Genomic DNA, 27,508 nt, shown 5'->3' on the forward strand with positions numbered 1-27,508 from the left:
ACACTTCCCTCCAGTTTTTACGGTATTGTAGAATTGAGGATCAAAGACACCAGGGACATGTTTGTTTCATGGCTCAGAAAAAGGGAAAGGCAAGGGGGAACATGAAGTGTTATAGCATTCGCTTACTACTAAATAAAGAACTGAGCTGCAGGAACCACTATTAAAAGCCCATGAGTGCATCCACTACTTTCTGCACAAGCAGAGTTGTTAGGATGAGGAAGAAAATGAGGAGGAAGTCTACAAAGAAGAACTGACTTTGAAAACTGGAATTTATACTACTTAGGAGAACTTGGAGGATCTTCACATATAAAACAGACTAAAAATCCACACCACCAGCAATGCACAAGGTACAGGTAGGCAAGCACCAACTTTTTAAGTTAACTCAATAGTCTCATAGAAACAGATCTGAAAAAATTAGCAAGTTAGAAGAGAGGTGTCAAATTAAGATATTAATGAACTAACATGGGAGCAGGACAGACATACATACATCGTTTGTATAGTCTTCCAGAAGTTGGAAGATGTACATGCTATTGACACCAATAGCTTGACAAGCTGAACTTCCACGCTGGAATAAATTCACTATCATGTTGGCTGGAAACATTTACAGAACTATATGCTTATAAACCAGAGATTAATAACCATGTGCAACTTTAGAGGACTTCTAGAAAGTATCTTTAATGACTTGGTTCATGCCATTTTAAAAACAGTCATTTTCAAGAATAAAATCAATACATTTGTTGTATTGACTTTGCTTTCCCAGTCCTATTCCCATCTTTGCTAATGGTTTGGCATCCACAGTATGTACAGTATGATGCCTGGGAAGATACATTGAAAATTAATCCCAAATTTCCAACTTGCTAATTATAGTGCACAATTATTGTTAACATCCCCCACCATCCCCCTACCTCAGTATAATAAAATAAAAAAAAGGTCTGTCTGTGAAAGCTCCCCAAAATGCCAAAGATGTCATTAGCAAAGTATTATGGCCCGTCTAACTTTAAAAATTGATACGCAGTCATGCAAATGATGGAAGAAAGTCACTGGAAGAGGGTAGCTATCATAATCTAGAGAGCTGTATAGCCTATCCCCATTTACCATGGGAATCTTTATTATACTGCTGTCCTTGGTCTTTTCCTGAGGAAAAATCTTCATTGTGTTCTAGTAAGATTTCTGCAAGTAGGTATAAATGAGAAAGATTTTTGCCCATATTTCTCATGACCCAAGCTGCATTTACTCACCTTTATTAAATGAAGAATCTCTACAACTGAGCTCAGTAAAGTGTCATTTAACCAGTGTCCTGATTTCAGCTGGGACAGAGTTAATTTTCTTCCTAGTAGCTGCTGTGTTTTGGATTTAGTATGAGAATAATGTTGATAGCCACAACTAAACCAATATGTGTTAAATAATGCTTATATTAAGTCAAGGACTTTTTCAGCTTCCCACAGAAGCTGAGAGGGAGCATAGACAGGACAAGCTGGACAAAGGAACAGTCCACACATCATGCTCAATATATAAATAGGGGTTGACCGGGGGGCAGAAATCCACAACTGCTGCTTGGGACAGGCTGGGCAATTGATCATTGGGTGGTGAGCAATTGTATTGCATCACTTATTTTGTATATTCTCTTATCACTATTATTTACTTTTCCGTTACTGTTCTATTAAACTGTCTTTATTTCAGCCCACAAGTGGATTTTTTTCCTTTTTCTCCCTCTTCTCCCTACCCTACTCAGGGTGGGGGTGCATGGTCCTAGTTGCTGGCTGGGGTTAAACCATGACAATCATAAATCTTATCTTCATCAAATGCTTTGAGTTCTTTTAAGTAATTGGATTTGGTCTATTTTTGACAAGGCCACACACAGAGTCCTTTTAAAGGAAGATGCCATATGATTTCAGCTAGGTTAAGTGGATTCTCAAAACACATCCCCATCTCTTAAAACAGACAAGAAAATGGGCATGACGAAATCCATGTTATACAATGTGCTGTATATACAAATTGAAAGACTGCATCTCAGTTTTTCCTGTTACTCAGTTTAACAAGATTCAATAAAACATGGAAGCAAAGCACCAATAGCCATCTTTCCCCAAGTCCTTGAAGAATGTCTCAACGTCTCCTACAGGTCTTCAGGTCTCTAAAGTTTCTTCATTTGCCCCACAAGTGTCTACAACACAGATTAAACAACTTGTCACTGGGAAAGCACGGACTTTAGAGTTGGCTATCCACTTGTCTGTTTCAGTATTATATTCAAGAATGTGCCCCAATCGACCAACACCCTGAAAACCAGCCAGGACATAGACTACAGATCCCACGGCAGCACACTTCACTGTTACACCTTTCCATGGCATTGGAGACACCATCTTCCATTCATTCATCTTGATATCGTAATATTCTACATTATCAAGGCCACCTACAAAGCAACGAAATAGATAACCGCTTATTACATTATACCATACAGAGTGAACTAGAGCATACAAATGCTTCATTAAACCTAGTCTTTATTTTCAAGGTTTAGATTAAAACATAAACCCTAGAGTTAAAAACAAACAAACAACCAACCTCGAAAAAAGGCCACAGATTTCTAAACTACCAATTTACCCTTTTATAAATACAGAAATAGAGAAAAGTAAAGAGGAGACTGAAAGTCAGATGCGTTGCAACAAGTTTCACACTATATGCTTTCTAGAGATTCTAACACATTACTTCATGAACAGAACAACTAACAATGCCGAATTTCTTACGGATTTGTGGCTAGTGACTAAAATGCAGGAATCCACCTGAAACTTCCCTATAGTGAGGGCATTTTACTCTAGAGGGGTCACCAGTACCTTTACCTAAATTGGTCATTTACTGATAGAGGATGTCTCTCTCCATTATGATATTAAAATCATTGAAGTTTAAAAGCCTAAGTCCCTTTGAAAAGGGCCAAGGGAATCAAAAGTTATTGAAGAAAAGTAGATTTTTTTTTTTTAATTTTTTTTTTTTTTTAGGAAAATAGGCTGGTAATTACACTTCACAATATCTACAAACAACCTGTTATCCCTATTTAACAATCATAATAGAGTCACAGTTTTCACTTCCAGTACTGAATTATTAGACCTGAGAGATTAAGAAACCTTTATATAATGTTAAGAGGTACAAATATTTCACCCCAACCATAGCTTTCCCCCATTATATAACAATAAGAAAAATTAATCAGTCAGGCTACAGAATATGAATGATGAAATAATACTTTAGCTTCTTCGTTCAATAATACACACTTCTAAAATGAGTATTCAGTGAATACACTAACATTTTGCAAAATGGCAGCTCTGGCTACAACTGATTTATAAAATGTTTGTGCAAAAATGCATCTACTGATGTTTTTGCATTAGAAATCAACCATGCCGGAAGAGTTTTAGTAGCTAATTAAAATACAAGCTATATTCTAAAATAGCATTAATCTGAAATGAAGTATTTCAACTACCATAAATAGCGATTAATAAACCTCATAGCTGAGAATTTTCATTTGAAAAGCACTTCAGAAACTCTGTGTAATTAAAATTCAATTCTCTTGGGAAATAAACTACTATTATTCTAGTTTTAAAGACACGGAGACAGGCAGCTCATAAATTACCTGCCCATGACAATAAGTCACATTTCAAAACTAGGGCAGTCAAAAAAGTTCTCGCTTTTTCACCACTTTAAAAATAGCCGACTAGCTTTAAGTTTTTAGACTGAAGTTCCTAGAATAATGGCTACACCTTTACCTGTCTCTCAAAAGAATACTAAACACGCATTCATGCAAGAATGCTCTCAAAATACATAATGAACAACTAAAAAAAAAAGAAGTTATCTTTTCTCTAATGACTGCTTTAGCCATTATAACTACTGCAGAACTGGGCTACAGTATGGGTACATATCTGAATTTTGACAGCACTGTCATTAGTAAAAGAGTTTGAGAAGTAAGATACAGTGAAGTAGGGAGGTGAAAGAAAGAAGGCAACAACAATGATGTGGCGACAACAGGACGTGTTTTATGGTACTGCTCAAAGTTTTTCAGCTGAACAGAGCAGAATGAATTCTTTGCAAAAGAAAAAAGGCCCTCATGAAACCTGCTAGAGAATTAATGGAATTAAAGTACCTAAGCCATTTTGTCCACCCACAGCAAATATTTTGTCCTTTACAAACACCAGCCCGTGATTCTTCCTGGCTTCAATCATTGGACACAGCTCCGTCCATCTGGGGAAAAAAAAACACAAACAAAACCAGGAAAGCTCACTATTTAGTACCTAAAAAAAATAAGTATAAAATATGTAAATAAAACCTAGTATTAGGAAAATGAAATATCACAGAATCCCAGAAAGGTAGGGGTTGGAAGGGACCTTTGGAGATCATCTAGTCCGACTCCCCTTCCACAAATATGGAAATATGGAATAAACCTGCTTAAGAAAAACTACTTTTTAAGTAAAATTACAAATAACTAATTTATTACTGCTTAACTCAGGAAAATTCCTTACCACATACAATTCTTCCTATTAATCTATACTTCAGTTATTTACAGAGCAAGCAAAGCCACAAGTGACCAAAAATAATCAGAATTGATACAATACTTACGTTTCAGTAGCTGGATCATAAACTTCACAGGAATTTAGGACTCTTCCAGAAACATTGTTTCCCAAACTTCCTCCACATACATAAATGAGACCATTCGCCTCTACCATTCCATGGCTGCATCGCTGAGTCAGCATGCTGGGCTTTGTGTGCCAGCTTTCTGTTCTTGTGTCATAGCATTCAAATAAATATAGTGCAGAATTTCCTTAAAAAAATAGAAACCCACCGAAGTGGCATTAATTTTTATGGCTGTCTTTCTAGAGAAGAGTCTAACAGTAATTATCAAATTGATGCTTTATTTGTTAGTTGAAAAAGGAAAGCTGCTTTCCCATCTCCAAAAGCAGAACTAACCAACTTGAAACTTGGGACTATTCAGAAAGCACATACTTGGAACTCTTTTGACTCTTGTTCCAAAATATGGAAGTTTATAAAATTGCTATTTGTTATTTGCGTTTAAAACCAAAAACAAATTATGAGATTTTTTTTTTTTTAGGGAGGGAATAAACACTGAACGGAGATGTATATAAATTATGATCATATTCTCATCATCTCATGCTACTCTCACTACTTGGAAATATATTGAACTTTCAGATGCGAAGATGAAACGAGCTTTGTAAACTTCGAGAAAAAAAACTTGTGAATCTTTACTAAGCAATGTGACTTGCCCAGGTTTCAGAATAATTGTTGCCTTTGGAATTAGATAGCTTGATTATACCACAGCATACTCCTGAATTATTAGTAACCACAAGACGGCTATCCCTCACCATTTTACTTTTTTCCTGGGGACTGGCAGATACTTATTTTCTGGAAATGCAAAGTCTGTGTACTCCTCCCTCAAGGGCCAGTAAAACTATTACTGAAATCAGAACCAATTTTTCTAACGACGATAGATGGAAGCTTAAAGACTTGTGCTCAGGTAACTAGCTGAACCACAGACAAAGCAGAGAAGGCTGGATACAACTTTCTCAGAAAAGAACAAGAATCCTTCTCCCCTTTGTTTCAATAAATAAATTCACCTAGAACAGTTAAAGGTGCCTTCTTTTGTGCCTCTTTTTCCTCGCCTTTCTACTTCTAAAAATTGCCTCTCACTAGCAGCACTTGCTACCAGCTGGGGATTTGAACCCTCAAAACAGTGCTATGTTTCCAGATGCAAAATACAAGAGCAGACTCCTATATACTGTGTGTTTATTTACTCCTACCATGTAATTCTCAGTATCACAAAGAACTGTATAGAGTGGGACATATTTTTTCCTTGATGTAAATACACATCCTTATTGCTTTGAAGTTGTAGAAATTCTTGTCTATGGAAAATACAGCAGAACGGTCTTTAATGTCTTTTTTTTTTTTTTTAAAAAAAAAAAGGTAAAAGCTTCCATTTTCAGCATGCTGTCAGTATAATGTTAAATGTTTTTCCTGCATCTAAATATAGTGGAAGAATCTACTATGTTTAGCTTTCAAACTCTGATAACTATTGCAAATAAGACAGTACTCCCATCCATTCAAAAAGGGGAAAACAAGCCCTGTTTTCTGTAATGGACTGGCACAGTAATTTGTTTTCCAAACTCTTCAATCAATGCAAAAAGCATGCAGTTTTTATATTTCTCTACAGCTTTTTCAGCAATTAATAGTTTCACATAATTGCCTGCTCCAAATGAGAAAATACTAGATTCAGGATAGACAGACTTCTCCAAACAGTGTTCACTGGATTCCAAAGAAAAAAAAATACATGCAAAAAACCCTCCGTAATTAATTATTAGCTTTTATTATTCTGTCTTCAATAATATTTACGGATAACAAAGTGAAACTGCAGTAATGTGAGGTTGGATTTAAAAGAAAACTAATTTAGTTTCCATTACAATTGTACTAATTACAATGTATTAGAAAATAAAATGTACAATCAAAGCTTGTATCATGCTGACATGCGGGAAACTCGGAAGATCTATAAGATTTCGTAGCGTTCCAAATTTCCCAATGCAGCCTTAGTTAAGCCCATTTGAAGTAATGGGAAAGGTGCTATTTCACATTTATACACTAGGTGGCGGCTAGGAGCAGTCTAATCTGCTGCTACGTGAGACCTCAGGATTTTAGAAGTTGGGTAACATTACCTCAATGTCACAACTTCCCATTAAGTGACTTATCAATGTTAAGCACCGATTATGACCTTTTTTTTCTCTGCTCACCTCCCTCTGCAGCAACGACGAACTCAAAAGGATTTACTAGAAAATTTCTCCCTAGCTTTAGGGTTTGGTGGGGGGGTGGGTGTGTGTGTGCGTGCATGTGTGTGTTTTCTTTTTTTCTTTCCCAGAACACAGGCTTTTTTAAAGCGTTGTATTTTTATGGATATAGCATACCTACATTCCCACTTTGGGTTTGCTTCTGATGTATCGTATTTAGAAAAACAATAATTTTAAAATGTTGCTATAACAAGTCACCCACCAGGTTTCTTGGTAAGAGAAAAAAACAACAGTCTTAATTTTTTTTTTTTTTTACTAGGATAAGTAATAATGTCTAAAGAAAGTAGTATTTCTCTATTTACTGAGGCAAAACAACAGAATAACAAACAGAAGATAACTTCTGTCATTTGACAGAAAAATTGGACAAATTCCTTTACAGGGCCAGGTATGATTTCACTACCAAAAGCATTGTTTCAAAAGCATTTTTTCACCCTCTTTTCCTGTCCCCCCTTATAAAAAACTTCATTAAGCTCAACATATGTTGTATACTAGTAATACCATGGTCAAAATGGTGCTATTCTGGCCATACATGACAGAAAATTTTAAATCACAGTGAGTTCTGTGGATTTTCCGAAGGAAGACAAGAGCAGAGTGGGACTCCCAAAATACATTTGCTTGTCCCTAGTAACTACAACTCTTAAGAGTTGCAGTGTACTTTATGCTCTAGTTAATGTAAGTATTATTCATTTCAATCAGTGAAACCACTTTTAAAACAAAACAGAAATGGATTGTTGGATTGTGGGGAGGATAAAATCCTAAATATGGGAAAATAAACTCATTAGGCTAACATGGCAACGTGCAGTTTCTTTTCAACAGTCATGCAAAAAACAGAAAAATTTCCAGGTATCTTTGTTTGTGCTTTTTTTTTCGTTTTGTTTTAAAGATTTTTAGTGTCTTACCCACTTCTGAACCACCAGATGTATAAATTTTGCCCTCAGCAGCACAGGCTGCAAGGCTATCTCGAGGTGTTGGAGGTCCTAGCTTGGAATACCAGCTATCCTTCACCACATTGTAGCAGTCCATTCGCTTTATAGGGAAGAGCTGGGAACCACCCAAAATATAAACTACGTTGTCCCAGAAGACACAAGCTGCATCCCTGCGCTTTTCAAAGGGACATCGGATGTCTGTCCAGCTGTAATCCTGCATTACAAAGAACAAGTAATGTCTAATAGATTATAACACTTACCTGCACAGTGAGTGTTTTTCAAAAAGAGCTTTTCATAGAGATTTAGATATGGTCAGTTTTAAAGTTCCTTTTCAAAACAAAAATGAATACTGTTTATTGAAGAATATTCCTCAGTCGTACTCTTGAAAAATTCTCTTAGACACAGACATAGTTAGCTGCAATGAACCATGACATTATGAATTTCTATTTCCTCATCCCCTGTGTGCACCCAGTATAGCTTCCCTGAAAAACAGATATTTTTCTTCCCCAGCAGAATTGACCTCCTGCTGCTATCATGCTAGAAACAATGCATGTGATCAATAAAATAGGATTACACTTTCTTTTACAGGAATGGAAAAAGACATCTTACATATAGTAACAGATTCTTTCTAAAAGAAAAATATAATACAGAATGTACCAAACAAAGGCGATGGAAAAAGGAGAAGATAATATCCAAATTGACAAGCAACTCAGTTAAAAAGCTCCGATACATACTTTATTACCATGACAACTAGAAGCTTATTTACAGAATTTACAAAACACAAATGATCTATAGCTATCCACAGTTGATAGCATGAGAAATAGGGTAATGCTCCATCACAAATACTGGCAGTCATGTTGCCTAGAAACTGATTTTGCATGGATTGGCAAAATCGGCGAGTATCTGGTATGGGCAGTAACACTACCCAAAGCCTTAAGAACACCAAACTCAGCAACTGATGGCAGACCAGGATAGCATACAGCACAAGAAACACGTCTTGAGTAATAGCATCTCACATATTCCATGAGCATAGCTTTTATCCTATACTGAACAGGAAAGTATGGGACCTTAACTGTTATCTGTGCCACCTCAGGATGGTCTAGCTCAACCTGCTGAATGACCTTCATTGTAATGGTTCACACAAGACGTTACATCATTACATTTTCTTAGCAAGGACATACTTCAAACACCTTGGTCAATGAGGAAGAACAGCGACTCCTACATGGGGGTTCAAAGAAAGAGAGGCAGAGCATGTTATAGTCCAAAACATCTTACAATCTTTTCTTGTAGCATCCCCCATATCAAGAAGAGCTGGCAGGTGCATGTGGCCCTTTATGGTGAGAAACAGGTCCTCAGGCATCCTAGAAAGGAAAGCCATACTACAGCATGGCAAAATAAATAGCTGCATAAATCTTAAGAAAATGTCTTAGTGCATTGTGCAAGATCAACATATTTCCCAGCTCAAACTTCTGGCACTTTTACAAAAAATCCTGTTGTTTTCCCTTAATGTTATAAAGGGCTGTGATCTGACCCACTTTTATGGCCTCAATTCATAGCTACTATTTCATCCACACCTTTATCAAATGAAAAGCCATAACCTGAGCATACTCAGCAGTCTCCTCCTATTTTAGCAGGAGATGATTTAGATCATTCTCTTGTAATGCTCTTCAGTGTGCCTGCACCACATAGAATTGATTTAAATTTATGCATTTTACGCAATTAAGAGTTATGCAGAAGAGCTGCTTTATGCCACAGTCAAGATCCACACAGCCCTGGGCAGTGGCAAGCCTCATTTTTGAGGGGCTGAGTAGGGAAAGAAAGACCATGATAGGTACATGGTGACACTTTCCCAGATGATCTTTGTTTTCAACAGTTGTGATGCAGGACACTAGAGGCAGAAGCTATACCTTTGTATTTAATAGTTTTGAAAGGCTTTTATCTCTTTCATGAACATATTTAATCACTTATTAAAACTATGTGAACTCCTAGCAGCCACAAGACCCTGTGACAAGAATGGCACATGTAATTATGGGCCATGTGAAAGAGTACCTCCTTTTGTTTGAGATTTTTTCCTCACTTTCAGTTGATACCTCCTCTTCCAAGTTTGTCAGGGAAAACAGCAGACATATATACGGACAACCTCCCCACTAATAGGTCTGTGTCTTCATAAAAGGTATGCTGGTTCCCTTAATCATCAAGAAATAGTGTTGCCAGGCATATGTCACTTTTTACTTGCCATTGCTCGATTTTGCACTGTTAGAAAGTTAAAACTTCCAGCCATTTCTGGTCACTAGAGACACCAATTTCAAAAGAATAAGCATATTGCTGCCTCAAAATCCCATAAAATCCTATATACATTTTTATGAAGAATTCATAAAACAAGTATTTCATTTCCAACTTGGGAAAAGAAAAAAAAAAGCAGCAGCTTTAAAAAAATATTCTGTAGAAAATTCAACAAGAAAATGCTTCCCACCACCATTAATAGGACATCTAGGATTTCTAGCAGCATTCTGAAAACAAACATCTCTACTCAAAATATTGCCCACAAGTTTTATGCCCATCTGCATCTGTCCTGTTGCATCATTTTCCTTTCTTGATGAAGTACATGCATAAATAGAAGTTACAAAGACAACAAATATAGACAAAGTAATACTGCTAACAGTCTCGACAAATAACACACAGTATCCAATCCATTCTTATTTAAAGAACCCTTTTTGACAACAAGGAAATGAAGATCAACATTAGAGACTAATTTTGTGTGCAAAGCAATAGGTGAAAGTTAAATTTTTTTGCACTGTTTTTATAGTATTAAAATTATTGAAATTTCTATCATTTACAACTGAGAAAGTATTTTCAGGAAAAGTGTAACCTTTGTTTTGAATGGTTTCTTTAGTTGACATACAAGAATTTAATTAAATTCAATAATTTAATTAAAATCACAAGTGAAGGACTAGGTCACTACTCAATCAGTTCACAAACAGAATTTCACTTCTTTCCCAAGGTCCTAACCTTGCAAAAGTACATACACAACCTTAATTCTTTGTTCTGTGACATTCCATGATCTTTTGATAACACTAAAGTGAGTTAAATATGATATAGTCTTTGCAGCACTCACTGGAGCCTTACATCCCACACTTCTTTTGCATGCACACAATGCTAATTCAACAGGGGTTCTGGATCCTTGGTTTGTTGCATTTAAGAAGCTACTGCCACAGTTAAAGATCAAACTCAGATACTCAAGCAAAACATCCAGAAAAGGACCTTTAAATAGCTTAGGGCTGGAAACGAAGTAAGTAAAAGCTATTCAACAAGACATGACAGGCTAGCTAAGAATACCCAAGAAAGCATGTAAGCACTAGAAAAACATTCAAGGAAGACATGCTTGTTAGAATCAAGATCTCCAATTACCCAGTTTTCTCCTCCTCCCCCCACCCCTTTAATCCACATGCAAGGCCAAAAATCGCGATCAAGAGGCAGTTATGCAAAATTTCTTCCCAACTCAATTCTTTTTTGGTGTTATGTCTGGACAAATAGTCCATGAAAAAATAAGCTATTTTATCCTATGCTTTATGTAGGCTCATATAGATATAACTTTTGTCCACAAAAGAGATTTCTTTGTAACATTATAGTTTAGGTCTGACTGAAGATCACCTAACTGTATACATAATTTTCCTTTAATTGTAAGTCTTTGCCTGTCACTTCCACTCAGCATGCACTGAGATTATTGTTTTTCAAACAAGATTAAGTTTTTGGAAAACACACGGTGACAACTAGTGGGGCTTATATTAGTTTATGAAGAGCGATGAAGCAACACCACCCATCTTTTGAGTTCTGACCACCGTTGACATTATGCACTTTTGAAATTTAACCTATCAGTTAGGTTGGTAAAGAGACCACATGCATACTATGCTGATACCACCACTGCCAATTAATGACTGGGACAATAAGTCTCAAATCTAGTTTCCATCCTGCCTAAAATTAGCTTTGTTCCAACATAAGTTACTGGAGATTAAGAGAAAGAAACTTTGATCTGATTGCCTTCTAATACAAGAAAGGTCAGAGCGTACTGGGTGAAATACAACTTTTTAAAATGCCAAAACCAAGTAACTGTTTGAAAAGGATGAATGCCTTGATCAAAGGCTTCCCCAACTCAGACCTTGGAAAGGAAAGAATTAATGTGCTCCGTTCCCCTCACCTCCTCACCCCCAGTTGGAGTACTGCTTATATTGCTTGAGTACGTATATAAAGGAAAAAGGTGGTCATTATTTAGAAATTTGGAATTCCCATTAAAAATACATATCAAATGTCTCTCAAGCTAAGTCAAAGCTGGTAGGTTTTTTTCCCCAGACTTGACTGGTGCTCCAAGAAGGTGTCTTCAATTTTATCTTACACAAGGGATGTGAATGATGAGTTCAAAAAACATCCCAAGAGCTCATTCATTCCGAATTAGATTTGACAGGGCTCACATTGTGTGTTATCTGTATGAACTTTATAGCCAAAACTGTTTGAAATTATAGCAAGCATTTCACACGCTGAGTTAGAACAACCAGAATTTCTGCAACAAAATGTTATATATATATGTGATTTCGTAACTTAAGAGAGTCCTGATGTTTAAGTAGCAACTTTTTTCTGCATGTGCTTGCCTGGTAAAACAGAGTATGGATAATCCTTCTGTATGCAGCCGATGTTTCTAGACCATCTAGTCTGCATAGCTGAAATATACACCATTCCTGTGGTTTGATTTTATTAAGGAAGCATGGAAACAAATTTCAGGCAAAGCTTGTTTGCTCTAAATTGGTCACCTCTAATTTTTTTGTTGTAGAAACTCACTCTTTTCCATTTACATAATACTTGGCTCCCAGTTCTTCTCCTTATATACTCTTAAGAAAAAAGAAAATTGTGAACCATTAGGATTTAGAAATGGTCACATATTTATAATAAATGCACTGAAAAAACCACCTTGCAGTCTAAAACTGGCTTCTACACTAACATACAAGCCAATAATTAAACTTGTGCTAAAAAGAAGTTGCTTTGAGTTATTCTCTGAACACATAAGTACATGCACATGCATACAGACTTTCATATATTCCTAACTAATTGCTTGATGTTTCGGTGACTTTTTATTTACTTCCAGCTGTGGGATGCACATACCAATCAATTCTCAACTCAGATGGATTTACCAGAACACCATATCTAATACTGCCAATAAACAAACACATAATCATTCTATTCAAAATTAAATACTACATCTAGGTACACAGATTTGAAAACACCTAATTAACCGTGCTCTTCCAACTGTATACCCAAGAGACAGGGGATACATCCTTCCTAATACCGTTTTGTAGATCATTATGTCTTAGTTAATATCATCAGCAAATAAAATGTGTAAGATTACAAACAGTGAATCTTAATGCATTCTGAGGTAACGATTACCTTTGGATTAAAATATCTGCAGGACTGGGGCTGTGAGCCTCCAAACAAAGCAATGCGATAATCATGTTTTTTTCTTCTTGGTCGCGTACCTTCCACTAACTCTTCTCTGTCTTCTGGGGAAAGTAGATGGTATCGCATCCCACCTGGAAGGAAGAAAACAACTCTTGCAGAACCAGTGTGGCTCATATATGGAAAGAGATGTTTCAGATGCAGGGGTCGGGGGAAGAGGGGAGGGAAAAGGGAGAAACCAAGTTTCTACATTACACCTATACAGCTTTGACTTAAAAGGGAAGAATGCACAGCAGCACATGAGGATGGGAGCATACATCCAGACTTACACCCTATTTCAAATTGCCTGCTGCACGTGAAAACAGGACATGAATATGGACTCATGTTATATACCAATTTATCGATTAGCTTATTTAGCCAATATTAACAAGCAACTAAATTTGTTGCACTGAAACAGGCAAAAAGAAAGCAAACCCAAAGAAAAGGAATGGCAGAACTGGGAGCCTAAAGAGGACAATACTAACATTAAAAGAAGAGGCCTGAATGCAATGAGGAGTCAACCATGCCTGCCTCCTCACCCCCCAATTTCTGATTAATAAGGAAGGCATCTCTAGTACCTCATGAAAACCCCTCATTTTTGTTCTTAGCTTGGCAATGCAAAAATATTAGTTACAATTGGTATAAGAAAATAAGCATTCTCCTAAGAAACACTTGAAAGAATGCAAAAATATTAGTGACATTACAGGCCACTGAAACCAGCCAAACAAAAATTCTTGTTTCTTAAACAATGCACCCAAATCCATGTCACACTAGAAGTATGACTGAGATGTTGATGGTCAGCAAATACTTACCAACACATAGGTTAATTTGACTCTTGCTCATTGACTGAAGGAAAATAGTTGCATACTATTTTTTAGGTCTACACTAAAAATGAAGCCAACTAGTTAACCGCTACCGAAATGAAAAGATATCCTTCCAGAATATTTATCAACATCTAGGCTTTTATTTCTTACACGATAGAATTTCACAAATGTTGTCTAAAAACAAAAGCGAAGCTTGCTCCCTATCTTATCTGTGCCTTGAGAATGCAACTTGCCTGTAGGCTCAATGGTCAGTATATCTCAGAGACAAAAGTAGCACAACATATGGTTAACATTCTAATTTGCTTAGGGAAGCTTTTTAATATTCAAAGTATTTACTTATAATATTTCTTTTATTAATCACATATGAACATGAACAATACTGAAGTTAGTAGCCTGTCCCAAAGCCACACTAACACTTCCAATTACCCTAACAACTCATTGACAAAATCTCCATTCCATTACTCATCATGGAATTCATGTCATTTGCTAGGAGAAAAGAAATGAAAGTCACACTCTGTTACATACGATGGGTTTTATTTACATGATAATCTGCTAATCCAACTTCAACTAAACACAGCATCCTAGAGGGAACACAGTTAGACGAATTTAATGTGAAAATGTTGTCAGAGCATTTTAAAGCAAACAATTTTCAAAAATTCCACAGCATTTTTTTAATTATACAGAACAAAGATTTTTGCTAGAGGTCAACTTACTGATCACCATTTTAAGGCATTCTGGGTTATCCTGAATAAGTGGTTCAGCCTGAACTGTTTTACTTAAGAAGTTCTTTGATATAAGAGGAAATCGGACTTTAGCAAGAATGTCAACCATGTACGGCTGGCGATTTGGCTCATCATACTTCAGCCATCTGACTGCTGCATCATAAACCTTAAACAAGAGAGAAGGAAAGCAAAGAATAAGGTACATCACCACACCATAAGACAAATAACGAAACTATAATGCTCCAAATTGATTCTTCTGCCTGTTGGAGGTTAACTTATACTAAAAGTTTAGTATGTGGGGATCCATCACCATCTTCCAAAAAAGCCAAAAAAATCCCCCAAAACCCACCCCACAAAAAAAACAACCAACCAACCACCAAAAAAGACAATGCTCAGACACGAAGTAAAACAAATGCACAACCATGGCATAAAACCCATCTACAAACTTTAAAAAACCCCACAACACTACTTCTGCTATCTAGCTTTCCCCCCCCCCCGCCTTTTTCTCCAAATGGGAAGCATGAATCTGCAGTTCACATTAATGTGGGTAACCCCTGTACCAAGTTAAGGCTAAGATGCTTCGAGTTCCATGTCATAAACCCAGGTAATACTTCACCAGAAATGCTGAAATAGCTTCTACTTGATATAGTCTCCTGAGCTGAGAAACTGCTTCTGTTATCAAATCGTAGTGTTGGGTATCCAAATATATTGCTATTGTTGTGTCTTACGGGACCATTTAAATTAAAGTTTTTAGCTGCAGACTGCTGTAAATTTAGCATTCAGAAAGCCTCCTCTCTATCTCCTCTTACAAGAAAAGATAATGGGTTTTCTTAGAGGGCAGGGAACAGGGAAGGTAATGAAGAAATCTGCTTTATTTATGATGGTTTTCTGCGTCAGGAATGAATGAAATGAAAATCCAATGTTAACTATGTACTAAGATACTTCAATGCTGCTCTCAGACATAGTAAGCTTATCTACTCTGCTGCCACTTCAGAGTCAGCACTAACGTCCTTATGTGTGGTAACACAGTCAATACCTTCTCCTGTGGCTGAAGCAGATCACAGTAATCAGCAGTGAGTGACTGAGATATAATGTCAAAAGGTATTTAATGGCAGAATTGGAGTTATTCAGAAGGACTGTTAAACCACCTCAGCTATAATCCTGCAAAATGACTAGGGAGAGTAAAGAAATAAAAAAAAAATATTTAAGGCTCAATTCTATCATCTAAGGAAATTCAATAGATTGACTGGGACACGAACACTGTATCCCTTCATCAACAGAAACATTACTTCCATACAGGAAAAACAGGACAGCTAGTAATGAAAGCCACCTTCCTTTTTTTGCTAAACAAATATGCTTTCCTCCAATACAAAAGTTTAGAGTATGTCAACTTTCTAGCAGTACTCCTGAGAAATAAGATTCCTTTAGTATCACTGGCAAACTCCTGCAGTTTCATACTGCACACTGCCACTTTCATAAAGGAATTTTAATGATGCCATGCTGCCTACACAAGATTTCTAAGACTGCTGCCAAGTTAAAGCATGCCATCCTACCTTACTAACAGAACTTCAAGAATGTAAATTCCAAAGCATCATTTTGGCTGCAAGCTAAACACCACTTCTAGCTTTGAGAATGTTACCCTGTGACCTGAACTTTTCCCAGCACATGTCAAGAATTTTGACCTGTGACATACTTATATTTATACTTATAACTAGCCAACTATCATATTCTAGTCACCTGATATTATCTTCTGCTCTTAGTAATTCTTATTTTCATTGAAACTTTTTAAGATTCATAGAATTAGTGCATTTTCGTCAATGTAAGCTAACTTCAGAATCAGGAAAATATCCATTACTAAGCGGATACACATACCATCTTGACTATGAGAAGTCTACGTTGCACTTCAAAGGTATGAGTCAACTCATGATGACATACCCAAACAAACTTAAATTACCTAGTTCAAGCACCAGAACAGTACAGCTAGAAAGGCAAGATTTCAGTATGGTTTCAGTAGATTTGATTGAGCAGCTATGAGAAGGACCCGGCAGCTACAACCATCCTGCAGTCACCTCTTTGGGCTGCAGTGGGGACACAGTTATGCTCTTCCTATTTTCCTGCAGCAGGAAGAACAAGCTGGCAAACAAGCATTCAGGGCTATGCTATAAACTGAATGAAGCTTTCCAAACGGGACAGCTGTGAACGTAATTTCTACCACAGGTTACAACTTTTGAATAAAACTCCAGGCTCCTTTCAGCCACCTAAACTTTGTTGTGTCCATTCCCTAAATAAGGGCCTTCCATCAACCCATCACTGTCAATGCATCTAGCTTTCAGAGTTTTGTTCATCTCACTTCCAAGTCACTCAGTTCCTGAAGCTTAACTTGTGCATGCATATGTTTCCATCAGAAGCAACTCCTCTCTGAAATAGGATGAGGCCATAATTCAGGTCGAGACATGCAGCCATTAAGGTACAGTTTGTTTACCACCTTGAAGTAGTTCACTTTCACCAATAGCACATGAACCCCAATCTAGGAGCAACTGCTATAATACATCAAACGTAATTCAGTTCACGTACTACAGAATCAGAAGCCCTATAGCTACCTCGATGAAGGAAACTGTTTTGCCTACTCCCTTTATGACTTCTTTCTTCCTAGTTTGCTGCAACAACACACAATAATAACCATACTTGAAATATGGATATTCATTAATATTTGGCTTTGACCAAGCTAGGATGCATCTTTTATTCTAAAATTTAGCAAGAATTATGTGCATCATATCCTGTAGGAACATTGGAAGTGAAATACTTTAAAACAGTTCTCGATTAAATAGAAGATAGTGAAGTTCAATGCTCTTAGCTGGTATGAAACAGGGATCTCACCTGGTCTTCTGCCCTCACAGTCAACGTATCTTGGTTCAAGAGGTGCGTCACACGCTTAACATCAAGCTGAAGAAACTCATCTGTCTTGTAAACTTCAGTGAAATGCTGATGGATAAAATCATCTGCAGTGGCTTTCAGTTCTGGACAGTCTAGGCATTCTGCTAACACACTTATACCTATGAAGGAAAAATTAAGAAAAAAGCCCTTCCAAACTTGAACTGCAATTACCTTTAATATATTAAAATAGAATAAAACTACTGTAATTTCAGTACTACTTGCAACCCCAATTTAATATTTATTACCATGCTTTCTTTTTCTCTAAAACACATTCTATCATAACTCATCTGCAACTCAGGACAAACTAAGATAAGCACAAGCTGCTGATCCCTGTCCCTACCGAACTAATAGGAGAGTCAGACCTGCAAGCACTTGCCCTATTAACTATCTTTATTTCCTCCCTGGTTCTTTCCCATTACGAGGCAGACAGCAGCACCATAACCAGGTCTGAGCCATATCACAGTAACAAAGTCTAACAAGAACAGCTTGAGAAACTGGATCCAGGTTTTAGAACCTCCCCTGACCTGCTTAGGCAGCAGCAGTCACCAACCAAGCCAAATTTCCTTCAAGAGTCATGGTGAACTGGGACTTTTCTATACGGGTAGCACAGTCAGCTACAGACCAACACAAAAAAAGTCAAGTTGATGCTGCTGCAAGGGCAGGTTGGCATAAACGTATAAATTGCAACTGCTACTGAGAAGCACTGTTTTCAACCTTCCCATTAGAAACCAGGTAAGCACAAAGCTTTTCAGCAGCAAGTGTTGCTCATCATGGTCTTCCTCCTCCTTCTATGGAAGAAATGGCAAGTGGGGTAGAAGCAACTCAACAACCCATGGGCTACAATTAGTCTGAGCTGCTCTAAGTAGTAAAATGCAAACTAGAAAGATAAAATCTGAGTATATGAATCTATCAAGAGATTCAAAATAAGACATCTTTTCTTTCAAATATACTTTTTTTTTTAAATGAACTGTCAACTTGCATATGAGTCTGCACACAGAACACATTTCAACTTGTAAACAATGACTTGAGGAAAAATTGATTTAATCTTTATCTCCCTTTTTGCTATAAATTAGCAATAAAGTATGCAAGACCGTAATTAATTTTCTAGTTAACAAAAACCAGAGGAGGGAATATGCCTCAAAGCAAGCATAAGTGGCATTTTCCTTAGAAAGTAGTGTCTGTCTTCCAGCAATTGTTTCAGAGCCACAGCTGTACTGCACCAAATTGTCAGTTGAATCATTGTAATTCAGATACTCTGCAAAACGTTTCTATTGATATTATAAACGTTTATAATGTGATTGAGATGTTACTGGGAGAATTACATGGCAAACATCAATAAGAAACCCTATAAACAAGTTTATCTTTAATATTTCGTTAAATAAAGTGCAGCACCAAGTCTTAAGCATGAAAAAGCATTTAGTTCTACTAGCTGTTTACTTTACCTTTTCTGTAACACTGAGTTCACATTACAGCTACAGAACATATTTAATATCAAACCTACACAAGTGACATTCATGCGTTTCAGTCAAAATTAAGAGTGATTAAAAACAAAAGTAAGCTAAACTTATCCTGTTTGTACTTTTAGAAGATACGCTAGTTTTGTAGAAATTACAACTCTGTCAAATTCTGTCTCCAAGTACAGTAACAACAACTAAAAGCTCCACCTCACTAAACAGCTGATGTTCTCTGATAAACAAGAAACTCCAGGGTGCTGCCAAGCTGGGATGAGACCTAGCACAGTCAGCAGACTTCGATACTGGCAAGACAACTGCCAGATTGTTTTGTCTATGCCAAGGGACACCAGTTCAGATTCACAGCAAAATTATTTTTATATGCTTGGATTTAGCCAAGTATTGCTGTCTTTTAGACAACACCATCTCTTTTTCAGGAACAGCAAAGTTAAAAAATAAACAATAAATTTAAGTCTGCATTTCTCTTACCAAGACAATTGGAAGCATCGACTTGCTCTTTTAAAAAATCCACACACATTTTTTTCACAGGTTCAATCTGATATTGGTTTGCTGCATCTAATAAAGACTGGACGTTATTGCTGTTAACTGAGATTCTGCAAAACAGAAGGTGTAAAACTAGCATCACTAAAATTACTTACTTTATTGTAGCAAAAAAAGCAACTTACACCAAGTCACATAAATGGCACAATTATTTCCCTGCTATTTGCCCAAGAATCTTTCACACACAGTCTGAAGACACAACCTCCCCTTCATGATCTTTCCAAATTGCTTTCATTTGCTCTACTTTACTGAGAAAGGGCAAAGAGTAACTGTCCTGGATGCTGAAGAATAAGCCTTTGACACAGGCCCTCTGCAGTACCATGCTATTGCTTTGGCTTGTGTGATTAGCCACTTTCACAAAGCAGAAAATGAACAGAACCTTTGTTCTGACAGTCTCCTACTCCCAAACAGGCACCAGCAAAATCTGTCTAAACTCATTGTCAAGACTGCTCTGGCTGATTTGCCCAGAGTGCACAAGCAGAACAACCAGTTTGGCAGTGCTTCAAGAGAAAGTACAGAGCCTGCAGACAAGGGCTGCAGCATCAGGGGAGGCAACCATCTGCCTGGGGTGCTGACACTGACTGTCTCTCGCCACTGATGGAGCATACGACAGGATTCCTCTCAAAGAAAGGCGAAAGCCTTCCTAAGGAGAGTTAATCCAGTTAGTAGAAAGATGAAAGGCCTGCCATCCATCAGTCATGAGAGCTGATTAAGAAGTAGTTTACAATCCTAGACATCTGCACAAGCTCTGTTTAAAAAAAAATAATACATGGATAACCTGAGATGGGAGGGAAATGCTGTTCACAGAACAGTTACCAGCCTGCCTGTCCTGAGATGAAGGTATAACTCCTGGAAATGGTTCCGTGCAATAGCTACCATGACCGTACAGAGAAAGCCTACTGATATCTATAAGGGCCTGAATTTCAGAACAATGGTAAATATCATTTGACTCCAACAGCCAAGTGCTGTCAAGTGCTTTGAATTGCTTTCTGGAGACAACTACTACTCTCTCTAGTCTGTCGGGCTTCCTACTGTTTATATAAAAAGGAAAAGGGAAGAAGAATAGAAGGTCTAGTCACATCAGGCTTTAAACAAAGTAAAGGATCGTAATGGTACCAAAACTGATGAATCATAAAAGCATTATTTAAAGATTTTATCATTTACAACTGGCAGACTTCCTAGAAAAAGTGTCAGCTTTAAATAACAAAACTACCTTGCAGTATAAGCAAACTCCACAAGCTGTTCAATAATGTCAGGTTCTGCATCTTTTAGCTCCACTTCAAAGGACTTTGATTCAAGCATATTTGCTGCAAATAGATTAAGAGACAAACTACATCAATAAGCCACTCTAGTTATTGTACGTTTTGCAAGCAGTAGAAAAATAAAGTGATTATACAAAGTGGGGAACCTGTTAAAAACGGCACACAGTTGATAGCTGTTTTCCCAGGATTACTAATGCAAATCAGGAAAGAAAGGGAGCAGTGGGACAAGCAAGGTAACTGGTGTGTGCGCATGCTTGTATTATGTAAATTATGATAAACTGCATTAAATAGAAAAGGTCATAGATGCTGTTGACTGCAGCACAGACTGCCAAGCTAGCATTACCAAAAACAGGAAGCACACGCTGCACTGTCAAAAGCTATTTCCACATTCAAGTCGATAACAACGGAGACAGCCCCGAGCTCCCTCATCCAGACACCACACTGTAAGTTTGCCCACAGACGGTTACAAGCTGACCACTGGAAGGCACGGTTATTTTATTTGTACTCAACTTTAATGTGCATTTTATAGCAGAGTAATTTTACAATTCCTGGGCAAGGCACACAAAGTAAGATAAATACTACATAATTGAATTTGCAAAGATAACGTAAATGCAAGAACATTTACACTTCTGAAAACCTGTTTAATATGTGGAAATGCCTAATGGTGGGAAGCAATGCGGCAGACAAATTTTGTCATGGGAGTAAAAACTCCCAATTTTCAGGTTAAGGGAGGGAGACCAACTCTAATACAGTATATGGGCCCCAATTAATAAGAGAGCTTACATATGAAGTAACACTTGATAAAAACAGAGTTAAAGTGAAAATGAGAGGAAGGGTGAACAGAAATGAGTGTAAGGAGGACACAAAAGGAGGAGATCTTCACATACTTATCCCCGAAATTAATCACTTTCATAAAATAAACCACTTGTCAGCCACAAGCCTAACAGGATATCATCACGAAAGCTTATAATCAATCAATTTTGAAGAGACTTACTAGTAAACATCAAGTTAAAAAAGTGACTGGCTGAAGCAAGAACAACACGGTGAGCTGGGATCTTTCTTTCTTGAACCAGAAGAATGACATCACATAGAGTTTTCTAAATCAGAGGAAAAACAGACAAACAAAAAAAATCACAAAGATCAACATTCTCAAAAATCTTTCAACAATATTTCCTTAAAAACAGCTTTGGAAATTCATTGTTTTGCTTAATCCACACAACTCAAGAGTATTATGTAATAAAAAGATTTTCTGTAAGTCAAAGTTATGTTCGGTAACCTGGAGAACTAGCAAAGTTCAGCTTACCCATGAACTTGTACCCTAAGGATGGTCACAAATAATGTATCAACTCTGATTAAATTTTTCCTGTGGCATTTAAATCAGTCTCCAATAATGTAGGCTCTGCAGCACCTAGCACGAACTGCATTTACATCCATCAGTGGCTCCACTCAGCTGTTGACTTTCAAAAAAAAAACAACTTTAGGAACCTCATATCTGAAGACTGACATCATATTGCCCAACCGGAGTGAAAGCGATGAACAACTTCAAAGCATTCAATGGAACATTTTTAAGAAAATGTATCCCCAAAATATCACTTCTATGGAAGGGTTTGATGGATCACACCTGATGAGCAGCTAAGTAACTTCCAGACCGAAAAAAATATTTTTATTTCTTATTTGTTTCCTATTTGTATATAGGCAGTTAGTTTCTCCCCTACACCTGAACTGTCATACAGTGGAATGAGAAAGGAAAGTGACAGTTCTTATAAAAGTTGTCAGGAGACATGAAAGGAGAGTAAGGGATTGGGGTAAAAAAAATACATAATTTGCATAGATTATCAAATGGTATCCTTTCTGAGAACATATTGACTGAAATAAATGCACTCCATACTACAGTTAATTATAACATCTTCTTTATTAAGAAAAACTGGGCCGCACTGCTCTCTAAAATCAGGAATTAATTTTCAGCTACTACAGTAGAACTACTTTCAGAAACACCTATCTACACCCAACCCTATATTAACCCCAGAAAAGAGCATTTCTACTGTGGGAAATAGATGTTTTAAATGTATTTAAAAAATACCATGCATTTAAATGTATTTTAAAAAAATGTTTTAATTAGAAGTTAGATGGGGGGGTGGCATACAGCTTCCCTTATATATCTGTAGCTTTAAGCCATTTAGGATTGAAACAATATAAGAAGAGACCTTTCAAGACAAGTTTCAGGGGAAATCCTTTAAAGCTGGAATTCCTAGCACATCTGGTTCAAAACAAGTGTTGGAAACCAGCAGTACAAGATACCATAAAATCCTGTGGCCAAGCTTTGCTAAGACTTCCAACTGTTGCTTGAACTCCACAGTGCATTTCTAAGATACATTTAGTGCCTCAACTCAGCATTTGAAGCACCCAGGATATTCTAAGGCCTCTCCGGGTATGGGAAGAAATATTTGTCAACCAAAACAGAACATCATTTTCATTTCTTTCCCTGGGATGTTTCTGGGTGTGACTGCTCCATTTCAACTAATGCTCTTCTGAGGACTTCTGTGCTTCTTTCCAAAAGGACCCATTGGTGTCATTGAGTCACCTCAATGAGGCAACTTATGACTGGTGTTACATCAACCAAAGGACACACCCAAGCGTGAGCTTGCATTAGGGCGCTTCATCTTCCAAATAACAGGTTCGCAACACCTCACAACTCTGTCCCAGCTTCATTCTCGACTCTTGGCTGATCTCCACTCAGCTGCAAAGTTGCAACAAAGGATTTATGCACATGCTGTCAAATTGCTCTGTAAAACCCACAAAGACATGGGCCACCTCATGTTGGAAATGAGCAAGGAGTCCTCTATGCACTAAACAAACACGTCCCCAACATCTTACCAGTACCAAGCGCAGGTATGTCCATAGTTTTCACTCTAAACTCCCATATTCATGGAGGCTGCCTCTAGATCCCAGCTCGCACAAAAAGCAGCCTCTTTAAAATTAGCTGTACTTTCCAATTGGCCCATTTTCCTACAGCGTTAAACTCATGCAGACAAATAGCTAGTGCTCCATATGCATGCGGCTATTTCCATCACAGGAAATTTTTAACTCATATCATAGTTAGGTTTTATAACCACAGCATAGTTCTTGACTTAGCAAAACACAAGAAGAAAGAGCTGCCTATAAATCCTATTAAACTAGTCAGATGAACACGTACATTTTCCTCTGGCTCCTGCTGATTTCCTAATTTTATACTATATAATCACAACTCCCCTTCCCCCACCCTCCAGTAATAGTTAACCTCCTCTTACAAACAACTCCTAAAGGAAGCATGAGCGTCATGAACCATGCAAGAATTTCTGGAGTGGTCAGCATGGGGTGGGATATGCAAAGCCACCACCTGAGCTCAGATTAGAAGTTTCCAGGAAACTCTGATAGCAGACAAAATTCAGAGTTATACCTCTCTGGGCCCAACACATTTTGAAATCTGAATCGAAGTACACACAGATTTCACAGCACTTTATCCTGATCCTCTCCCACCCTGTTTAGAGTAACTGGTAACTAGATGAGAGCTGGAACTCTACTATACTGAAAGATGAGGTACTAACACAGAACAACAACGTGGTGCCACAGACTGGAGTAGCAACACAATAAAGCTCTGCAATTTGCCTGTGCTAGGGGCTGCACACACATCTGAGAGGGGGGAATATTTCCTCTACCTACTTAAAAAGCACAACAGCATTTGGCATCCCCTCGTCAACCATGACCGAGGTACGAGCTAAACAGTGATGAACTCAGCTACACCTAGGAATGTGTTTACCCCAGTAGAACAGAAACAAAGCCTACATCGAAAAAGTACATCATAGGCTTTAAGTCTCAACTACCTGAAGTCACCAAAACCAATTTGATTTTTCATACCCAGGAGCTTAGTTGCATGAAATGGTTTATGCAGACAACACAACTGAGCGCGGATTAGTGAGAGAAGAACAGGGCTGAAGTGCTGCAGAGAAGCAGAACCAACGCTCTGGTATCACTTGTGAAGCAAGGACCCGGACCGCTGATGAACAAACACAGCATTAAAAGCTGGACTGAGACTTTGCCAAGACTAACACTAGGAGACAAGCAACAGAACCCTAAAGGTACAACACGTGACACTGCCAACTACAAAGCCCCCCAAGTGTTCCTGAGCAGCTGGCTTCAGAAGCAGCTTTAATTCTGGCTCTACACAACTGTTTTTTAAACGAACCAGAGTACCACAACCAAGCCAGCTCCTCCCACAAAGGGAAAGGTTTCTCCATATGTCAGGAGTTACGTGGATTGTTTTCCTGCCCTTGTACCAGCAGTTTAAGCTTTTTAAGGGAAAAAAAAAGTAATAATCAGCACTTCTTTCATTTTGGACAGCTCAACTGAAATACACCTGTATGATTATAATTTTGGTTACTACTCTTGTTCTATTGGTAAACAGAAGAGTCACCTTTAATAATCATTAGCTTATTGACCTAGGAAGCTGATCAGCACCAAAAGTCCAAATTTGTGAAGATGAGGCCGCCAGCCCCCTGTACCGCCATTGGCTTCTTCATGCGATGGCCAGAGGCATTCGGTACGAAGCACAAGAAGGAACTCGACCAGTGAAACCAAACCACGGTTCCTCCTCCCGCTGCAGCTCCACTGCGGGGGTGCCGCTCACGGGGGCGGACAGCCCGTCCCTGGCAGAGAAGCTCCCGCTTAAAGCTCCCCATCCCCATCTTTTTGCTGGGGCTTCCGTTCGCAAAGGGCCCCGCCGATGCTCCAGCCGGAGAAACTGGGCCACCAGCCGCAGCGGGGCCCCTGTCCCTCCGCAGGTGACCAGGCGGGGCAGCAGACCCGGGCCCTACCTGCTTGCGCATGGCGTTCATCACCCCCATGAAGCTCGCCAGCAGCTTCGCCTCCTCGCGGGCGGCCAGCTTCTTCTCCGTCTTCTTCTTACCGCTCTTCTCCGACCCGGGGGCGGCCATGCTCCCTCACCGGCGGGCCCGCCACCCCCGCCGGGACACACGCAACGCCCGCCAGCTGCCGGGCGGCGACGGCCGACGCCCGGCCCCGGGCAAGCAGAGAGGGCTCGCCCCCGCCGCGCCGCCGACACCGGAGCCGCACTGGCCGCGGCGGAAGCGGCCTCGGGAGGCGGGGCCGGGCGCGCTGACGCCATCGGCCGGCGCGGCCCCCCAGCGCGGGATAAACAAAGAGCGGAGGGGCTTGCGTGCGTCACGTGGTGGGCGGCAGAGCGCGTGCGCCCTGAGGGGGGCGGGCGGGAGGCGTTGGGAGGGGGCGGCAGCAGCAGGCGTTCGGGCCGGTGGGGTTTCGGGGGGATTTCTTTGGGGATGGGTGCGCCTAAAGGGCTTGGATCCAGGCACGTCCATGCATGCCAGCAGGACTAGGGAAGTGATGGTCCCCCTGTACTCGGCACTGGTGAGGCCCCACCTCGAGTACTGTGTCTAGCTTTGGGCCCGTCACTACAAGAAAGACATTGAGGTGCCAGAGTGTGTCCAGACATTGAGGTGCCAGAGTGTGTCCAGAGAAGGGCAGCGAAGCTGGGGAGGGGATCTGGAGAACAGGTCTTACCAGCAGCAGCTGAGGGAACTGGGCTTGTTTAACCTGGAGAAAAGGAGTCTGCGGGGAGACCTTATCACTCTCTACAACTACCTGGAAGGAGGTTGTGGAGAGGTGGGGGTCGGTCTCTTCTCCCAAGTAACAGGATGAGAGGAAACAGCCTCAAGTTGAGCCAGGGGAGGTTTAGATTGGATATTAGGAAAAATTTCTTCACCAAAAGGGTTATCAAGCATTGGAACAGGCTGCCCAGGGAAGTGGTGGAATCACCATCCCTGGAGAGATTTAAGAGACAAGTAGATGTGCTGAGGGACATGATTTAGTGGTGGTTTTGGCAGTGTGAGGTTGATGGTTTGACTCAATGATCTTAAAGGTCCCTACCAATCTAGGCGATTTTATGATTCTGTGTTTTTAGAGATCATGCAGTATCTGGGAGGATGTCAAACCTGCCCTGGCCAAGTGGCTGGTGGGTGTTGGCTGTCACGGTGGGTGAGCAAAGGGGGAAAGTTGGAGCATGTGGGTGGAGGCCCTGCCAGCAATGCCTGAGGGACCTCGGCCTCCATTGTCAAGGTGGAAGTGTGTCTCAGGCTTGCGTGGGCTGAGAAGGGAAATAAACGTGAGGCAGAGGCAACCACTTCTCACTCTTGGTGGCTGCATCCACCCCTCTTCCAGAAGCAGTGAATGAGCCAAAATATTTGGTGCCTGGATCCCGTGGGTCTTTGGGTTGTGACACCCAAAGCTTCATTTTTAGTGTGAATTTGCTGTTTGCGTGTTTGTATGATGTTTCCAGTTTAATTCCACGGATATCAAGGTGCTGAACAGCTAAATGCCATGACTCAAAGGGAGGGAGTTTTATGCATGGAATAAAGTGAGGCTTTGTTTTGTTAAATAGCGGAATGAGCTGTTTTGTTCCTGATATCACATACCTTTTGGTAAAACTTAGTAAGATGGACTTTGTACTCCA

At 39.1% G+C, this 27,508-nt stretch overlaps 1 protein-coding gene across 2 annotated transcripts; it reads right to left on the reverse strand.

Annotated features, from left to right (window-relative positions):
- Positions 1–649: 649 nt before the first annotated feature.
- On the reverse strand, positions 650–26,113 carry KLHL7 (kelch like family member 7). Of its 2 annotated transcripts, XM_054190162.1 has the most exons (11): positions 25,836–26,113; positions 21,980–22,082; positions 20,937–21,030; positions 19,652–19,776; positions 17,655–17,830; positions 14,769–14,943; positions 13,184–13,326; positions 7,724–7,964; positions 4,594–4,795; positions 4,121–4,218; positions 650–2,407 (listed from the first exon to the last, which is right to left on the reverse strand). In XM_054190162.1, exons 1-11 carry the CDS (start codon positions 25,953–25,955, stop codon positions 2,124–2,126), a joined length of 1,761 nt encoding a protein of 586 aa, XP_054046137.1. In that variant the 5' UTR covers positions 25,956–26,113; the 3' UTR covers positions 650–2,123. The 2 variants fall into 2 exon arrangements, with proteins under 2 accessions (XP_054046137.1, XP_054046138.1); XM_054190163.1 differs by lacking the exon at positions 25,836–26,113 and having other exon boundaries at positions 20,937–21,053.
- Between the last annotated feature and the right edge of the window lie 1,395 nt (positions 26,114–27,508).

Source organism: Rissa tridactyla, chromosome 2 (assembly GCF_028500815.1).
Source record: "Rissa tridactyla isolate bRisTri1 chromosome 2, bRisTri1.patW.cur.20221130, whole genome shotgun sequence".
NCBI lineage: Eukaryota > Metazoa > Chordata > Aves > Charadriiformes > Laridae > Rissa > Rissa tridactyla.

Coding starts and splice junctions, on each gene's coding strand:
- KLHL7 (XM_054190162.1), bottom strand. CDS start 25,955: ATGGCCGCCCCCGGGTCGGAGAAGAGCGGTAAGAAGAAGACGGAGAAG. Junction 13,327..14,768: donor ATGCCTTAAAATGGTGATCA/GTAAGTTGACCT, acceptor TCTTCCTTCCAG/GTGGGATGCGATACCATCTA. Junction 2,408..4,120: donor GGGTGGACAAAATGGCTTAG/GTACTTTAATTC, acceptor GTTGCTTTGTAG/GTGGCCTTGATAATGTAGAA.